Raw genomic sequence first — 19,606 nt, forward strand, 5'->3', positions numbered from 1 at the left:
TCCCAGACACCTTAGGGACCTCCAATCACAGAGTTCAACCAGAGGAGCACTGTTAGTTAGTTGTCCCTCGTGTTACCAATGCCTGACTAGTCTCACCCAGAAGTCAGGCATTTAGTTTCATCAGTTCCCTGCTGTGGGACACTCTTCCAGCAGAGATCTGGCAACCATCCCCACTTTTCACTTCCATGTATCTCTTAAAAACTTTTGTAAGCTGACAGGCCTATGGAATTATTTACAAATTTCTTAAGTGATTTTAATGTACACTCTGCACTACTTTTAAGCCTAGGGCTTGCCGATCAGAAGGTCAGTGGTTCGAATCCCCGCGACAGGGTGAGCTCCCGTTGCTCGGTCCCTGCTCCTGCCAACCTAGCAGTTCCAAAGTACGTCAAAGTGCAAGCAGAAAATAGGTACCACTCTGGCGGGAAGGTAAATGGTGTTTCCATGTGCTGCTCTGGTTCGCCAGAAGCGGCTTAGTCATGCTGGCCACATGACCGAGAAGCTGTCTGCGGACAAATGCCGGCTCCCTCAGCCTATAGAGTGAGATGAGCGCGCAATCTCAGAGTCGTCTGCGACTGGACCTAACGGGGTACCTTTACCTTTAATGTTGCTGTACAGTGCTATTTTTCTAGAAGACGAGGTGCCAGAACTCACCATGAAATCCTCCCTTGTTGTCTTAGAATGGCGATGGCGCCCACCTGAGAGGTGCTGGAACCAAGTTCTAGTGAGTTCCAGCTGGAAAAAAGCCCTGCTGTACACCATCATAAGAGGGAAGCAGGGGTGTCAATCTGATTATGATATTGGGGGGACGACGGATAATCAACCAAATGACATACATCATTTAAACTGCAATGCCCATTAACTTTGGGGATGTGCCACCCTCAAATATTTTTTGGGGGGTGGGCAAAGGGACTTGGGCCCTTTGCAGTTGTTTCCTATGGTAGGAAGTATAGAACTACATTTATAAATACATAAACACCCTTATTAGGGATGCTTAAGGGACAAGATGTGGGACGCGGGTGGCGCTGTGGGTTAAACCACAGAGCCTAGGACTTGCTGATCAGAAGGTTGGCAGTTTGAATCCCCGTGATGGGGAGAGCGCCCATTGCTCGGTCCCTGGTCCTGCCAACCTAGCAATTCGAAAGCACGTCAAAGTGCAAGAAGATAAATAGGTACCGCTCCAGCGGGAAGGTAAATGGCGTTTCCATGTGCTGCTCTGGTTCGCCAGAAGCAGCTTAGTCATGCTGGCCACATGACCCGGAAGCTGTACGTAGGCTCCCTCGGCCAATAAAGCGAGATGTGCACCGCAACCCCAGAGTTGGCCACGACTGGACCTAATGGTCAGGGGTCCCTTTACCTTTATCTTTAAGGGACAAGATCTTTTCAAATTTTGATTTAAAAATGATTGCATCCACACCTCCCAAACTAGTCCACCAGTGTTGGCCCATCTCAGTTGCTCCAATGCAGTTCTCAGGTCAAAAACACATTTGTAGAGAAGTTTTAAAAATCTGGGAGATGATATATAATGAATTGAAAAAAATGTTTAAAATGACATTTGTAAAGAAATCAGAAGCATTTTTATCAAGGATTTTAGGACAAGACCTGCCAAGAAAAACAAAGAATTTATTTATGTATGCAACAACAGCGGCAAGAGTCTTGTTAGCACAAGGATGGAAGAATGAGGAAACCCCCAAAAAAGAACAATGGCAACAAAAACTGATGAGTTATGCGGAGTTAGCAAAGTTGACATAAATTAAGTGGGAAGGACAGTCGTGACTTCAAGGAAGAATGGGAACTATTTACCAAACTACCTAAAACAGCAACAAAACGATTTGGACTCCTTGGCAGATTTTGAATAAACACCCACAAATTTATTAGTAGAATATATGGCAGATAAGGCAATGATACGTACAATTTTTAAAATGCCGAGAATAATATATGCAAACAAATCAGAGAGGGGAGCTGAGGGACGTCCTTAGCGGGTGGGAGAGGGAGGGAAAGGGGGGGACACAAAAAGGGGGAAAATGTAATTGGTTATTTTGATTGATAATTTGTTTTGTTAAAATTGTTTAATAAAAATATATTTTTTAAAAAACCAAAAAAAACTCCCACATTTTTAAAATGTGTGTTTTAAGAGAAATTACATTTGGCAAATGTGTACTTAAATGCAACTTTTTGCTCTCTCTCTCTCTTTAGAAGAATAATATTAATCCACCAGATTAATATGGAAATGGGATTGAACAGATTTATGAGTGAACATATATTTAAATGAGAAGGAGGAAAAAAACAGCTAGTCCTTTTATTCATCTATAAATTGTTGGTGGGCATGTAAGTGGAGAGTCAGGTTTGGTCCCTCCACCTCCAACATCTATGACTGGTTTGTGTTGCCTTCCTCTCCATATGAGAAAATGTAGCAGGGTTTCAATAGCAACCTACTCCGAAAGCATCTTGTCTCGAGGTCAAGAATCATGTTGCACTCAATTGTAGTTTGCAAATTGCCCCTTTCGTTGGCTTTGACATCAAGTGGTGAGAAAAGGAATGTGATGCTTTTTATAAAAAAGAAAGCAAAGCAAAGCAAATCGTTCTGTGACATTAATTCAGCAGGTTGGAGTAGATGGTGAGGTTTCCTTTTTTTTAAAAAAATAATTCTGTGATGCTGAGTATCTACCTTTTTAGTCCATTGCAGTTTTAATCCTGTGTAGCGGTGGGGGGGGGGGGCAAACTCTTCAGCCCAGGGGCCACATTCCATCCTGGGTAATCCTGTGAGGGCCGCATGCCAGTGGGGAGTGAGGCAAGAGGCAGAAATGAGCAGAGCAGCAGATTCCAGCCATGCAAAAGTCTACAGACACACCCACATACCGTATTTTTTGCACTATAAGACTCACTTTTTCCCTCCTAAAAAGTATGGGGAGATGTGTGTGCATCTTATGGAGGGAATGCAGTCTGCACAGCTATCCCAGAAGCCAGAACAGGAAGAGGGATTGCTGCTTTCACTGCACAGCGATCCCTCTTGCTGATCTGGCTTCTGAGATTCAGAATATTTTTTTTCTTGTTTTCCTCCTCCAAAAACTAGGTGCGTCTTGTGGTCTGGTGCGTCTTATAGAGCAAAAAATACGGTATCTCTCTCATCCAGGCAAGCAAAATGTCTTGTCACAGTTTAAAGACACATCCCAACTAGAGAGAAATGCTTGAGGAGACAGCAGGGTCTAAGGGAAAGAGGTGTACATAAAAAAGCTAAAATTCACAGCAGAATTAAAAAAGCAAAAACAAATATACATAAAATAATTATCCTTCAAATACAGATAAGATCAGTATACAGTGGTACCTCAGGTTACATACGCTTCAGGTTATATACGCTTCAGGTTACAGACTCCGCTAACCCAGAAATATTGCTTCAGATTAGGAACTTTGCTTCAGGATGAGAACAGAAATCGTGCTCCGGCAGCGCAGCAACAGCAGGAGGCCCAATTGGCTAAAGTGGTAAGAACAGTTTCAGGTTAAGTACGTACCTCTGGAACGAATTAAGTACTTAACCTGAGGCACCACTGTACAATGAATATAGGTAATGAAATTATATGTCTTGAGTAGGCTTACTGAAATACTAATTATAAAAGTTGGTATGACCTGGTATCTAAAACAAGATATTTGGGGCACCTTCCTTAGGTCAATACGCACCTGTGGTTGTTAATGAGTTGTTAGGGTTACTCTGCATTTCCCTAGCGACCAAGATATTCTCTCTCTCCTCCCAGGGGTATCTCATAGCACCATGGCTTCACAGTCCATTTTTAAATTTTTTTTATTGAATTATGTTGCATACACAAACAATTTGAACAAAACTTACAGACGTCAAATAGATTAAGTAAATAAAAGAAGAATCAAGAAGTAATAAGTAAAAGTAAAATTATAATATACAAGAAGAAAAAAGAAAGGAGAAGTATGAAAGAGAAGAAAAAGAGAAAAGAAAAAGAAAATAGAAAGTGTCTGTGTGTGTATAAATAAAACTAGGATAACAGTAAATGATTCATTGTTAGACTAATATTTTAGAAACAATTCTTAAATTAAAATACAGAAGTCCTGATGCGTCCGTCACTCCTAGAGCTCTCAGTAAAGCTGTTTAGATTATAAGTTCCTCTCCCCTCTTTCTCCTTTTCCACCACTCCTCTATTCCAGGCTTGCCAGCATGTCTGCTGCACCAAGACTTTTATCTCTTTTTCATGCACTTTACAGTGGTACCTTGGTTCTCGAACTTAATCTGTTCCAGAAGTCCGTTCGACTCCCGAAACTGTTCCAAAGTCAAGGCGTGGCTTCCGATTGGCTGTAGGAGCTTCCTGCACCCAATCAGAAACCGCATTGGATGTTCGACTCTGGAAAAACGTTCACAAACCGGAACACTTACTTCCAGGTTTGCAGCGTTCAGGTTCCGATTTGTTCGACAACTAAGCCATTCAAGAACCAAGGTACCACTGTGCATTATTAATTTTTTGTCCACCCTAGGCCCCTTTTGACCTCCAGATCTGTATTCACCGCTGCACAGCTCCATCAACCTTGAAGGAACCCCTAGCTTAAACCTTCCCAACACTGGGTCATATCCAATGTCAGTCCAACTCTGAGTAGACCCATTGAAATGAATGACCGCAACTATCTTGGCTCCATTAGTCTCAGTAGGTCTACTTCAAGTAGGACTACAGCTCAGTCCTACTCAGAATAGACCCACTGAAATCAATGGACCGCAGTCAGTCTCAGCTGGCCTACTCTGAGTAGAACTAGCATTAGATCCTACCCGCTGAAACCTGACATGGTTCTGCCCTTGCATGCAATGACTTGCCAAATGCACACAAACCCATCTGTCTGTTTGAGTGTGTTTAATTTTAATTACAGACTTGCATTATTATTATTTTCTTCCTTCCTTGATCTCAAGCCTCCTTTGGCCATCTCCTGTCACTGCCAATTCATGCTCTCTGGCGCATCCATCTGGCTCAGAGCTCTGCACTACGGGCGCACAAACTCTGAGATCTGTAAAACCTCCAGTAATTGGCGGGCGTTTCTAAAGTGTTGCCAGACGAGGCAAAACTTCCCTGTCAAACTCTTCCTACCCTTTTGGTGTCCCCCCCTGACTTCCCTATAAAAGTTGCCGGTTGAGTTGAGTTCGCCTCGGCATGGATGTACTGTTGAATCTTTACAGCTCTGCTTCCTACACAGTGGCTGGTTTTTATTATAAAGGTTTACAAGATCAAGCCCTTTAAGGCTCACGTAGCTTCCCTGCCTTAAATCTCTCCTTTTTCATGGCATTCATATTCCCTTCTGGTTGTGAATCATTTTTGAGCAATAAAGGATTCTGTAGCATCACGCCCGCGAAGGACACATATGAAAATGAGCAGGATAGGCTAGTGGAGCCGGGCGGGTAACCCTTGAGCTGCCGAGAATTCAAGGCAAATGAAAATGTTGCATATTCATATGTTGCTTTCAGGTTAGACTGCTACGGAAATGGGCTGTGTAGAACAGCCCTTGGAAAGTGTCTGGGAATTGCAGTTGGTGCAAAAGGAGGGAGCAAGGCTGCCGCTGAGAGCCCAGTCATATGGCAATATATTGCAGGAGTGGGGAGCCTGAGGCCTTGTGGCCAGACTTAACTGTCAGGGATGTGTATGGTTGCTCACGAGTAAACAGCCAGGACTCCGACCTGCCTTTTTACAGGTTTTATTAGGTGCAAACTATGTACAGTGCAGGGACGTGGGTGGCGCTGTGGGTTAAACCACAGAGCCTAGGACTTGCCAATCAGAAGGTCGGTGGTTTGAATCCCCGCAATGGAGTGAGCTCCCATTGCTCAGTCCCAGCTCCTGCCAACCTAGCAGTTCGAAAGCATGTCAAAGTGCAAGTAGATAAATAGGTACCGCTCCGGCGGAAAGGTAAACGGCGTTTCCGTGTGCTGCTCTGGTTCGCCAGAAGCGGCTTAGTCATGCTGGCCACATGACCCAGAAGCTGTACGCTGGCTCCCTCGGCCAATAAAGCGAGATGAGCGCCGCAACCCCAGGGTCGGCCATGACTGGACCTAATGGTCAGGGGTCCCTTTACCTTTACCTAGGTACAGTGCCGAAGTCCAAGTTCATGTCTGCCTCAGTCACTAGCAGATTCCAAGAGTGGGTTCTTCCTGTCCCCCCCAGCGTAAGAATCTTGACACCCCCAGTCTCCTCCTCTTTTCCTTACATTTGATTCCCTTGTAAAAACTAGACGACGGAAGCTGCATACCTGTTTCCCTAGCCACCTGCCTGGGAGCAGTGCTGGGGCTCGCAGTAACCTGTGTGAGCCTTTGCCTCATTTCCCCCCTCCTTTCCTCCTCGTTTCTCCTGAGGCTTCACTCTCACCAGTCTCTGACGAGGTGTTACTGTTCAGCAAAGTCGGAGGCTCTCTGTATGTTTCTTCCTCCCTCCCCCCTTTCAATGGGAATCCCCTGACAATAACCTTCCATAGAATCAGACTTGTAGGCTTGGATGGGACACTAATGGTCATTTAGTTCAAACCCCTGCAATATTGGAATCACAGCTAAAGAATCCCTGACAGGTGGCCACCCAACCTCTGCTTGAATTCCTCCAGTGAAGGAAAAGCCACCATCTTCCAAGATAGTCTGTTCCACAGCTCAACAGATCTTGCCATGAGAAAGTTCTTCATCATGTTTAGCTACAATCTCCTTTCTTGTAATCTGGATCCATTGTTTCAGGTCCTACTTCCTAGTGCTGCAAAAAAACGAACTTGCTCCATCTTCCACATGGCAACCCTTCAGATATTTGCTTTGGCCCTCAGAACTCTCCCCAACACCCCCCTCATTTGCCCTGCTTGGCATCCAGCTTTGCTGTGGATGCACAACCTGACTGTCTGTCTCCATGCACTGTGTTGTGTTCAAGGGATTCCCACATGGCAGGGTTGATGTTGCCAGCCTTCATGTCATGCTTGCAGCATAGAGTTGGTCTTCCAATGGGTCAGGTGCCTGAAGCCAGCTCCCCACAGAGCCTGTCCTTGGAGATCCTGCCATTTTCCATTCTGTGCACATGACCAAGCCAGCGTAGACGTCGCTGAGACAGGAGTGCAAACTTGCTGGGAATGTGAGCTTTGGAATAGACCTACTAAAATGAATGGTCTCTCAAGTTAGTCATTGCCTCCAATTTCAGTGGGTCTGCTCTGAGTATAGAGTTCTCCAAATTATTTAGATTTTTTTAAAAAATCCCTGTGGCAGTCAACTGTGCTTTTTTTAAAAAAGGTAGGCCATTAAATTTCTCACTTCTAGCACATGAAAAGCTACTCTATAGGTAACAGACATATCTGCCTTGACCATCAACCATCTAGTTCTGAAACCATCTATTTCTGAAATCATCTAACTGACCTTCTAAGAAATTCTGGAGTGAATGGAGGGCTCTATTTCTATTGCTATCATATAAAGAGCAATAAATAAGATAGTATACCATATCTTTGATCTGGCCTAATCCGTATACACAAATAGAGTCATTTATTGTTAAAGAATTTGCTAGTCCGATATTCTGTGGGCATAGTTTGAAACCTGAGCTGAGTAAGCGCATGCTGAATGGTGGGAGAAGGGAGTCAGTTCCCAAATATAAACAGTTCTTTTATGGTCTGTAAGGGTAGCGTCCCTTAGTAGTTGCCTGGTCATGTTGACCTTGATTCTGGCCCTGCTGTGGAAGTTCAGGCTGTCTTCGTGGGGCAGGAGCCTAACTTCATGTTGATATAAGAAGCAGAGACCGCAGATGAATGTTTTTATTCTTTTAATAATGTTTCAGTGTTTCACTTTGATTGCATTTAACCTTTTAGAATGAATTAGGCTTTATTTTTGTGTGTTCTCCCTCCTATGTTGCATTCAATCCCTCCTTAAAGTATATCCCTGAAAGTGATACAAATGGCAGGATGTTTTAGCACCGGAGGGTAAATCAGCTATCCTTGAAGCTATCTGAGACCCAGGAAGAGGATTTTATGATGCTCTATCTGTCCCATTGAAGGCTAGGTTGCCAGGGCAATGTCGGACATCCAAGACCTAAAATGGTCAAATGATCTGGGCACATCAGGGCCCCCTCCAAGGTGATTGTGGGGTTGAAGATACCAGTATGGAGCCATGGGTGTTTTACTTCTCATGACCTGTAACCTTTCCTGATGTGTGTGAATATGTTTTATGACTCTGGCATGTTGAGTCGAGTGAGCTCTGTCCTATTGTAATAGCTATAACAAGCGCTGGGTTCCTAAATCTGGATGCTGGACTTGAAAATAGGTTCCTTGGTTCTGTGGTTTATTCAAAAGGTGGTTGTTCCTCACCTGGATAACAAACAAGGTGGTGTAGAGGTGAAATCTTACCACAATGTACCATGCACACTGACAATGTTTCCCCTCTTCTCTCTTCCTTCAGCACCAATGCTCCACCCTCTGAGATCATGCAAATTGATTTTGAAATAGAAGATCTTAGTGAATTGCCAGACACCCAGCTTATTACGTGGCAAGTCGAGTATCCAGGAGACAGAACATCTGACCTTGGCATCTCCAAGATCTACGTAAGCCAGAAAGACCTAGTTGGTGTTCTTCCATTGGCAATGGTAAGAAAAACCGTTTACTGCCCCAGTACTGTTTAGTGTGCAAGCACAGTTCTAGACCATATTGAACAGAAATGTGACCATTTTCACATCTGTACTCTCCGCAGTATGGAGTTCTGGAATTCAGTCGAGCATTAGGATAAAGATCTTGACAGCATGAGCAATTTGACGATGGAACCTGTTACCTAGTGAGGTAGTGAGTTCTTGTTGACTGGAGAACTGCAAGCAGAGGCTAGCCGGAGAATGTTCTAACTCTGGATTTTGAGAACTGAAGAGGGTGCTGGACTGGATAGCTTACAAGACTCTCTCCACATCTAGAATTCTATGATTCCACTAGCTAGGGGTGGGAAATGGGAAGGTGTCCCCTTCTGCTATCTGCCCACCACCAAAGTCTTGCTTACAGGGGTTATGGAAGATCTTGCGGGAACCTGGAAGTCACTCCTATAGCCTCTTATCCTCATTTTTCCAACAGTGGTGGGCAGGGTGCCACCACCCTTTAGACTCTGCCACCCAAGGTGGCTGCTTCAGTCTGCCTCATGGATGGGCCAATCCTGCCACTGGCTGTGAATGCAAAAGTCAATGGTCTACAATACAATGTACAGAAGACTGTGTAAAAGTGTGTCAGGCTATGGAAGATATCTGTCTCCTGTGTATAGTTTATGTAATTCCACGTTCAGACGATTGGTCCAAACATAATCCCAGTGGATTAATCCCAATATGGGCAATTTGGGAGCTGCCCCGATAACCTCAGCATGCTCTCCCCCAGCCCCCACCCACCTGCCTTCTTATTCACAACCAGCTACTGCCAGTCAGTGTAAACAATACTGATGAGTTAGGAAACTCCCTATTCCCCTCACAGAGCTACAATTTCCAGAGTCCTCGGAGAAGAGTGCTTGACTGTAAAACCGCTCTGGGAATTGTAGCTCTGTGAGGGGAATAGGGAGTCTCCTAACTCATCTCAGCAACCGTAGGTGACGACAGTCCTCAATATTCTTCGGGAGGAAGCCATGGCTGTTTAAAGTGGCCTGATACAGCTTTGAATGGATAGTGCAGATCACTGGAAGAGCACACCATGAAAAGATTGAACACTTGGCATTGTTCAGCAGTTTCTAAAGCCTGTGAAATCAAACCCCTCTTTTTCATAACACCACTTACAAGGAGGGCTCTGTAATTGTGGGGCAGGCGAGGGAGTTGTTTAATAAACGGGCTTTTTGACCGTGGCTCATTGGACAAGACAATGGGATGCCCCTCGTTCTCTCTAGTGTGTTCTTTGGCCCCAAATTACTGTGCTGGCTGGAACAAGGGATATCATCTTCCAAGATTTTTTATGCCCGGAGCTTACTCTTTGACCCATTTATTAAAAATATTGACACATGTTATTATTTGGAAAGAGAGAAAAAATAGACTATATGGGGGAGAGAGATAATTAATATTTGAGTAAAAAAAAATTTGGGGAGGTGAATAATAGGAGCCAAGTGGTTGCCTAGTGACAAGCAGTTAATTATTATACCATTAGTCAAGGTTGAAGAGTGGTTTGTGCCATGGCTTTAATCTGCCAATTTCAGAGCAACTCGCATGTCACCTTGGCACTTAATGGTGCCAAATGCTATTGCATTTCTCTCTGATAGCTGTATTTTTACTTTTATTTTTTAAAAAAGAAACAAGAACAACACAAGACTCTTTTCTTGTCTGCTGGGTACCCGAATAGAATTGAAAAAGATAACTCTGCAATCAGGGTGTCAGAAGGTGAAGAAGTGAGAACACATAGCTTTAGATCAGGGGTGTTGGGAAACTATTTCTTTCCTGGAGGGGGGCCACATTTCCTTCCAGGCAGCCTTCTAGAGGCCACATGCCAGGGGTGAGGAGAGACAAAAGTGGGCAGTGCAGCCAATGTATTTTTTTCCCATACACACAAACTCCCACACCTCTGCCCTCCCTCCAGGCCAGCTAGAGACATTGGACTCGATGCCCCTTGTGGTCTATTCCAACTCTGTGATTCTATGATAAGAGTTCAAGGACACATTTCAGCCTGGTGAAAAACACTGAAGGTGGGTGGAAGAATACATTGGGGAGGGGTCTAAATGAAGAGGACAGGCAGGATGCATTTGGCCTCCAGGCTGTAGGTTCCCTACCCATGATTTAGATGGGGTATCCTGGAGCCCTCTAGATGTTGCTGGACTACAGCTCCCATCATCCTTGACCCACTGCCTGTGCTGGCTGATGGGAGTTGGAATCCCCCAGGATCATCAGAGCCACAGCTTCTGTTTCAGATCGATGCTCTGCTCAGCCCCCTGTCTCAAGTCATTCTGGGGTGCTGGTTGTTTGATGTGGCTCCCCATTTGCAGAACGCAGAGAGGCTCTCCTGGCACCATCATTATCTGCCTTCAGGTGCCAGTCAAAAACTCTATAACCTTTGAGAAGCGGATGGGGTGTCTGTAATGTATTTTTATTTCCTCTTAATGTATCTATGTGGGATTTATTGTCTGTTTGGCGCTTTGGGCTGCCCTGGGCAGGAACAAACAACTAGCAAATTTAATAAATAATACAGTGGTACCTCAGGTTACATACGCTTCAGGTTACATACGCTTCAGGTTACAGACTCCGCTAACCCAGAAATAGTACCTCGGGTTAAGAACTTTGCTTCAGGATGAGAACAGAAATCGTGCAGCCGTGGCACAGCGGCAGCAGGAGGCCCCATTAGCTAAAGTGGTGCTTCAGCTTAAGAACAGTTTCAGGTTAAGAACAGACCTCCAGAACGAATTAAGTTCTTAACCTGAGGTACCACTGTAATGCTAATAATAATAATGTGTTGTTAAATCTGCTTAACCTCCAGGGTAGCAAGCAGCTGGGTATAAAAAAAAACCCCTTCTGGGTCAGATGTGGCCTATGCCAGAGCTAAATGTTCTTCTGCACTGGGTTGCTGTCTGACCAGTACAGCCTTCCTGGCTTCTATGTGCTTTAGTGTGTGTCCATTAGTGCTGACGCAAAGCTCCTGTCTCGCAGTTCCTTGGTTTCCTCCAATATCTCCCTATGGTTTACTCTTGGCACCCTGCTAGGCTGAGGGGCTGTGTTTGGTGCACCGGGTTCCATGTTAAGCAAAACTGTTCCTTGGCACACTTTAGGGAATTTTATATTTTGGACTTAAAGCATCTAAGAGTGGGGACTCCTGGGGAGGTAAATAGACCTCATCGCCCCATGTACCCATGCCTGGCAAATCTGCTTCTCAGGTGGCGCATTGCTAAGAGTCCTGCATGCCTCAGTTGTGTACTTAGTATGCACTAAGTATTGCGCTTTTAGTGTTGCAGCTCCAGGCCTTTGGAATGAGCAACCAATAGAAATTAGCAAAGCTCCTGCTGTTTTGATATTTAGGTAGCTATTGAAGACTGTTGCAGATTTATTTCTTATTCTACAATTGTGGACATGGTTTTATTGATTGCTGAGTTTGCAATGTATTTTTTTTAACACCTCTTCAGTAACATTTGGCTATGAAACTGTTAGGGATGGGTAATAATAATACCGTAATTTAATAATTTATTATTTATACCCCACCCATCTGGCTGGGTTTCCCCAGCCACTCTGGGCAGCTTCCAACAAAAGAGTAAAAATACATTAAGACGTCAGTCATTAAAAACTTCCCTAAACAGAGCTGCTTTCAGATGTCTTCTAAACATAAGACTTTATTTCTTTGACATCTGATGGGAGGGTGTTCCACAGAGTGGGTGCCACTACTGAGAAGGCCCACTGCCTGGTTCTCTGTATCTATCAATTTCAGTTTCTCTCAGTTTCTCATTTTTTCCAATCTTAAGTTTAGCTCTTCACATTTCCCACCAGTTTGAGAATCCCCCTCCCCCAAAAAAGTCCTCATGAAGATTCACCAGCATTTTAACATACAGATTTTTTAAAATGCAGTTTCCCCAACAGACGCATTTTTGCAAAGCAATGCACCCTAAAAAAATGCGTTGTGTGTGCCATTTTCACTAATATATGCATTTTTATGGAAACTTTAGCCTGATACATATGCATTTTGTTCACATTACCTGGCTGGAGCAGTGAATTAGAGAAATGCAAATTTTGAAGGATGGGTGCGTTTTGGTTCATGGGTTGTTAGGAAAGTACAAATGAGGTAGGTTTGCCTTTAAATGTGAGCTGAATCAAATTTATCCCCCTCCCTGGAGGCACTTTATAAATCTGCCAGCAAGTAAATAGATAAAGCATATTACTTTCTTTTAGTGTTGTAAGTCAGCCCTGATGCGTTTGAGGGCCCATCTGCTTAGTGGGGCCATGGACCCCATCGCAAAATCCTGTCTTGATGGACCTGTTTTAACTTTATTTCATTTCCTTACAGCAAAATGGGTGTTTTGCTGTGACTGCTTTGTCCCTTCGCCTTCCACAGCCCTTCTCTCTAGTGTTTGCTCTCTCTTTTATCTTCATACCTGAGGATTATTGAGATGCAAGAGGTGGAACCAGATGGCAGCAGCTGTTGATGTTCTGGCGCTCGGTTGATCCCCCCAGAATTGTTGGCCGATGATAAAGAATGGGAGCGAAAAAAATCTTGACATGGTTTGCAACCTTCCTGCATTAACAGTGGATAAACACACCAAGGTTGGGACATTCAGGTCAAATTTACTGTCTGCAAAGGTGTGTTTTGCTCAGATAAATCACTTCCAGCTGCTGGAGATAGAGCTGAATTATGATGGCCTGCTCAACTTGAGCGTTTAGGACAAATGGCCCATTGTTTTAAATTGGAGGACATCTTGGCACGGTGATGAGTACATAGATAGAAACTGCGGGTCTCTTTCCCCATCATATTGACAAGATCTCTTGTCCCTTTACTAAGAGGAGGCTATACTACCAATAAGAAGTACCCCATTTGGTCTACAATGCTATCTGGAATGGGTGGGAAACATTATTTCATCCCAAGGGCCACAGTCCCTTCGAGGCAACCTTCCAAAGGCCATATGCCAGTGGTGGGCAGAGCAAGAGACAAACGTGGGGGGAGTGATTAATTTAAACATTCCCTTTGTGCAGCAGGCCTGACACCGCACACTCCAGGGCTGGCCCAAGACATCTTGGCACCTGAGGCGAACCACTAAATAGTTCTCTCCCCACCAGTGAAGAAGGCCTGAATGAAGGGGTGAATGAAGATCTACATCAGGAACACGGGGGAATAACGCTTTACATCGGGATCTGTGCCCCTGTGGATCCTGCCGCCTGAGGCAGTCGCCTCATCTTGCCTCATAGGTGAGCCAGCCCTTCATCGTGAAAAGGAAGAAGGCTTATCAGAGTTCCACAATTCATTCCTGCCAGGAAAAAAAATCACTGTGAGGTTGTGAAGCAAGGACCAGTGAAGGTGCAGCATGTGGAGAGTTCTGAGGGCCAGGTAGAGAGATGTGGAGGGCCACATCATGTCCCCAGACCTGAGGTTTTCCATCCATGTTATAGACATTTCTCTAGAGGCAAGTGCCTTTGAGCTCAGTGGGGCCTAGATATGCCAAGGAATGCACTATGAAACATATTTATTTCCTATTCGGGGAATTTCTCTAGACCACAAACCTCTATACCATCTTTCAGAGTTGGTACGTGTGCCTGAAGTGCACATGTGCTCGAAGTGTAATGGAGCCACTTTCTTGCCTGGTGGGAGAGATCTGTGCATATAAAACTGATTTATACTGTGCAAAGGTAGACAGTTCCTCCACCCACTTTTCCCCCCTTTGGTCCCACCTAATACCTCATGTAGGGGACGCGGGTGGCGCTGTGGGTTAAAGCCTCAGTGCCTAGGGCTTGCCGATCGAAAGGTTGGTGGTTCGAATCCCCGCGCTCCCGCTGTTCAGTCCCAGCGCCTGCCAACCTAGCAGTTCGAAAGCACTCTCGGGTGCAAGTAGATAAATAGGGACCGCTTACTAGCGGGAAGGTAAACGGCGTTTCCGTGTGCGGCTCTGGCTCGCCAGAGCAGCTTCGTCACGCTGGCCACATGACCCAGAAGTGTCTTCGGACAGCGCTGGCCCTTGGCCTCTTTGAGTGAGATGGGCGCACAACCCTAGCATCTGTCAAGACTGGCCCGTACGGGCAGGGGTACCTTTAATACCTCATGTGGCCATTGAAAGGCTCGACTCAGCATTAAATCACACAGAATAAGTGAAGTTAACTCTTTATTAGAAGGATCAAGGTGTGCTCAGGAGTGCCAGGGCTAATGAGCACAGCAACTCTTCTCAGTAGGTCTTGCCCCTATGAGACAGTTGTGGACGCTGAAGCTCCCCACAGCTACCTAAGTCTCCTTCTCCCCCAGGTCCTTCCCAAGCAATCTGAGACTATGCCGGCATGTCTGTCTTAGGTCCTCCCACTTCATAACTCTCCTGGTCCTGTCGCAGCAGTGAGGAGAGATGCCCTAGCTTCTTCTGCCACAGACTCTGCTTGCTCACTAGACCCTGTTACCTCTTCAGCTTCCGACACCTCCTTCTCTCCCCTGCTATATGGAGCTGAGGGTCCCCCCCTCCCTTGCATTATCTCTTGTAATATATAAAAGTTTGCTTTGCAAATGTCTTATCCTTACAGAACCATGCTATATAGAAACATTGCATTTACAGTATATGCTTTATTGGTGAATCGCTTCCCACAAAAGAACTCAAAGTGATTTCATAACGAAAACAGCAATAATGAAAGCAATTGAAAACAATTCCACATGGAGAAAAAATTAAAATCCAATACAGATATTGCTTGCTGAAAAGGGTCTTTAATACATTGACCCAAAGTACAGCTAGCTATCCTTTAAAATTCACACTTCTCTGAATTTTTGCCAGCTATGTAATGCATATAGTGGGGGAAATGATCATTAAAAACATATATTAGTGGATATTGTTACAAAAATGCATTATATTAGAGTAAATTGCTTACCCAAATGTATATATTAGTCAAAACTGCATACCCAAATGTGCTTAGGAGAAATTTGCACTAAAACACCAACTAATTTTCTTGGGATTTTTTAAATTGCCAAATTACTGCAGAAATGTATAGGACCGCATGTGAGTTTGGAAAAATGCTAAATGTTGAGTATTGAAACTGTCAGCACCTTCCAACTTGCTGGGCTTCAACCAGCACATCGACTGGCCTCAGGAATGGTCCCAATTTCTTCTTTCTTCCTACATTGCAAGTTGTGCTCAGGCCTTTTCGCATCTCCTTGGCACCGACAGCGCGATTCACATTTCAGCCTTGATAAGCAAGCTTTGTTCTTTGCAGGATAATTAAGGTTGCTGGAAAACAAAGCCAAGCCAGCTGGTCATTCAGCCAAATTAAGAGCTTTCTTTCTCTCACCCACCCCCACCCCCTACAGACAAGTGGATTTTTTGTTCTTTCGATCTTTATCAGTGCAAATTCCCAGCCGGGATTTATTTTGTTCTCTTTCCCACTGACCCCTCATTTGTGGCAGGGTATTTATTGATTAGTTTTCTCATTTTCCCCACCTCACGCACCCCCACACACACTTTCACTGAATGGACCGGGGAGGTTTGCTTACAGTGCAATTGATGGAAAATGAAAATTAACCTCGTTACTAATTAATTGGAGGCATGCTGGGAGGAAGATTTGAACCTCAATTAACCATGTGCAGAGCCAAGATTGGCCCTTGCCTAGGCAAGGAGCGAGGGCTGTAAATTCCGCTTCTGGGTGTTCTGTTCTCTCTGTGTGTGTATTTGTGTGTGTGTGAGTGTGTGTGTCCTGCTTTCCTTTTTAACTTCTGTTGCTTCTGAGCCCAAATGAACGAACAATACAGTCGTACCTTGTAAGTTGAGCGGAATCTGTTCCAGAAGTACGTTCAACTTCCAAAACGTTCTGAAACCAAATTGTGGCTCCTGCAGCCAATCAGAAGCCACAGAAATCCCGTCAGATGTTTGGGTTCCAAAAGAACGTTCGCAAACTGAAACAATCACTTCTAGGTTTGCGGCGTTCAGGAGCCAAAGCGTACGAGTTCCAGGGCATTCAACAACCAAGGTGTGACTGTACTGTTTATTATTTGGCTTTTTTGGGTAGCAACTTTCAAGTACTTTCCTACCACTTCGCAAGTATTATTCTGGTTTGAAGCCTCACTTCTGAACTGACCCCTTTCTAGGGATGGGAGAGAAAGGTGTTTGGTCTGCTTTTCAGCATCCAGTGATCCCGGAATGTTTGCAAGGAACAGAGCTCAGCTTCTAACTGGCACTTCTCCAGATTCCACTGTGCATTTTCAGCGTGTGAAACATGCTCATAGCATTATGAGCATTTGACGACTTTAATATTAAAAAGATGCTTGCAGTTCCACCCAGGAAGTGGCGGCATGCAATGGGTTCGAATAGGATAGAATTGGTGGATCATCTCATCCCTCCCCTTTGTGTTTCCAAAAAGAAAGAAAGGTTTCACTCCAGAAAGGGAGAAGGGATGCACATTTGCATTCCATTTGCATATGTTAATTTATATGTGCAGGTGGAAAAGTAGGCATGATTACTCATTTAAATAGAATTGCAAAATACAACTCCCCCTAGTGGGGAAGACGGTGACCAGATGAGCACTGTACCTGCTCAGTGTGCTATACAAATGCTACCTGCTGGTGGGCAGCTTCAAGACACCTGCTGCTCTCCCTTCTTAGGCTTCTTTAGCTTTAAATCAGACTGGGTAGCATCTTTTCCAGAAAAGTCGTCCAAATAGGGAACTGTCATCTTTATAGTTGTTCAGCATTAAAGCATTTGCTTTGCACACAGAAAGGGACACGGGTGGCGCTGTGGGTTAAACCACAGAGCCTAGGACTTGCCGATCAGAAGGTCGGTGGTTCAAATCCCCGCGACGGGGTGAGCTTCCATTACTCGGTCCCTGCTCCTGCCAACCTAGCAGTTCAAAAGCACGTCAAAGTGCAAGTAGATAAATAGGTACCGCTCTGGCGGGAAGGTAAAGGCCGTTTCCATGCGCTGCTCTGGTTTGCCAGAAGCGGCTTAGTCATGCTGGCCACGTGACCCGGAAGCTGTACGCTGGCTCCCTCGGCCAATAAAGCGAGATGAGCACCACAACCCCAGAGTCAGCCATGACTGGACCTAATGGTCAGGGGTCCCTTTACCCTTTACCTTTACCTTGCACACAGAAGGTCCCAGGTTCAATTGCAGGCATCTCTGGGAGAGAACTTAAACTCTGGAGAGTGACTGCCAGTCAGTGTCGGCAATGCTGAGGTAGCTGACCAGTGACAGCTTCCTACATGGCCACCTTGCTTACAACAACCCCATAAGGGTGGCCTGCATAATTATTCCCATTTTGCAGATGGAAAAGCTGAGGACACCGGCTGAAAGACACAGGTTTGCCCGCCGCTGAGTTTATGGAAGAGGTGAGATGATCTATAGCCCAGGCAGTACCTTACGTAGGATTATGAGATAACAGGAAAGAAAGTAGACCTACGAGCATGGATCACTCAAGCCAGCTCACTTGTGTCTTCGGTAGAAAATTCCAAGTTGATATCAGAAGGAAGGCAGTCCAAGTCAAAAGGACATGAGTTAGCTCACTGGTAGAGTCTCTGATTTGAATGCAGAACATCCCAGGTTCAAGCCCAGGCATCTTCACTTAAAATTTAGAAGGGAGCAGTTGGTGTGAAAAGCTCTTCTATGCTGGAGATCTGCTGCCACTCAGTGTAGACTATACCAGGTTAGATGAGCACAGAGTCTCTGCTTGATGTAGCATGGAATGAAAGAACTACTTTTCCTCTGTCTTGAATCTTCTGACACTGGTCATGTTCAGATTATCAATCCTTTGATTATTAAACCAATATATCCTTACCTTATCCCACCCACCCACCCACATGGTGCAGTTAGTGCTGGTGGACCCCTCAGAAAATTAGCTTGATTACTTGTATTTGGTCCTCAGCAGGTGGAGACGTCACCTTGCTGACAAAGGTCTGTATAGTTAAAGCTATGGTTTTCCTAGTAGTGATGTATGGAAGTGAGAGCTGGACCATAAAGAAGGCTGATTGCCAAAGAATTGATGCTTTTGAATTATGGTGCTGGAGGAGACTCTTGAGAGTCCCATGGACTGCAAGAAGATCAAACCTCTCCATTCTGAAGGAAATCAGCCCTGAGTGCTCACTGGAAGGACAGATCCTGAAGCTGAGGCTCCAATACTTTGGCCACCTCGTTAGAAGAGAAGACTCCCTGGAAAAGACCCTGATGCGGGGAAAGATGGAGGGCACAAGGAGAAGGGGACGACAGAGGATGAGATGGTTGGATAGTGTTCTCGAACCTATGAGCATGAGTTTGACCAAACTGCGGGAGGCAGTGGAAGACAGGAGTGCCTGGCATGCTCTGGTCCATGGGGTCACGAAGAGGCGTACACGACTAAACGACTAAGCAACAACAACAACAACAACAAGGTGTATGTTCTGGAAAGGGAAAAGGTTGGCACCCTGAGATACTTATCAGGTGAACATTGTGGTTCTAGAAACTTGCATAAAGGGCCCTGGGACCCACATGGCAGGGTGTAGATTACTTCAAAGGATAAACCGCATCACTCCTTGGGAGTTGCAGGCACATGGATTGGGAAGACCTGCAAGAAGTGTGGCAGGGAGAAAGAGGTGTAGTTTAACACTACCTGGTCACCCTGCAAGTTAGGCTTACCTGATCACTGCTGGCTGGGGAGCCTGATAGAGGACTGAATATTTCCCACACTTGGTTTTCCCAGTGCAGTTCAGAAATTCTTGATGTTGCAGTTTAATAAAGTGGCCCTAGTTATACTCCATGCCATCTGACTTGCCTCTTTGTTTCTGGTCTCTTGACACAAAATGAATCAACCTCAGAGGTTGTTTGGTTCTGCAGGGTCGGGTCCCCCCCCCCCCATTTCCCCCCTAAAGGGTAAAAATCATATCCTAGTAAGTCAACTGAGCAAGCAAACACCTCTGTGCAGAAACTAACCTTTAGCTTCTTAGATCTTTAACGCATTTGTTTTCACCCTAGGCAAATAATTACGTAATTATCCATCAGGGAACTTCTGATGTGTCTAGTGTCTGGCAGATGGACTTCCACAGTGAC

At 45.0% G+C, this 19,606-nt stretch overlaps 1 protein-coding gene across 2 annotated transcripts in view; it reads left to right on the forward strand.

Annotated features, from left to right (window-relative positions):
• The window catches only part of LOC310666794 (transmembrane protein 132D-like), a 453,449-nt gene that overhangs the window by 305,561 nt on the left and 128,282 nt on the right, over positions 1 to 19,606 (forward strand). For both annotated transcript variants that reach the window (XM_083418173.1, XM_083418174.1), the window contains one exon: positions 8,399 to 8,582. In XM_083418173.1, the coding sequence (XP_083274299.1) occupies positions 8,399 to 8,582 (184 nt within the window). The remainder of the gene's footprint in view (positions 1 to 8,398; positions 8,583 to 19,606) is intronic.

This window comes from Podarcis tiliguerta, assembly GCF_965153285.1.
Source record: "Podarcis tiliguerta genome assembly, chromosome: 16".
NCBI classification, from domain to species: domain Eukaryota; kingdom Metazoa; phylum Chordata; class Lepidosauria; order Squamata; family Lacertidae; genus Podarcis; species Podarcis tiliguerta.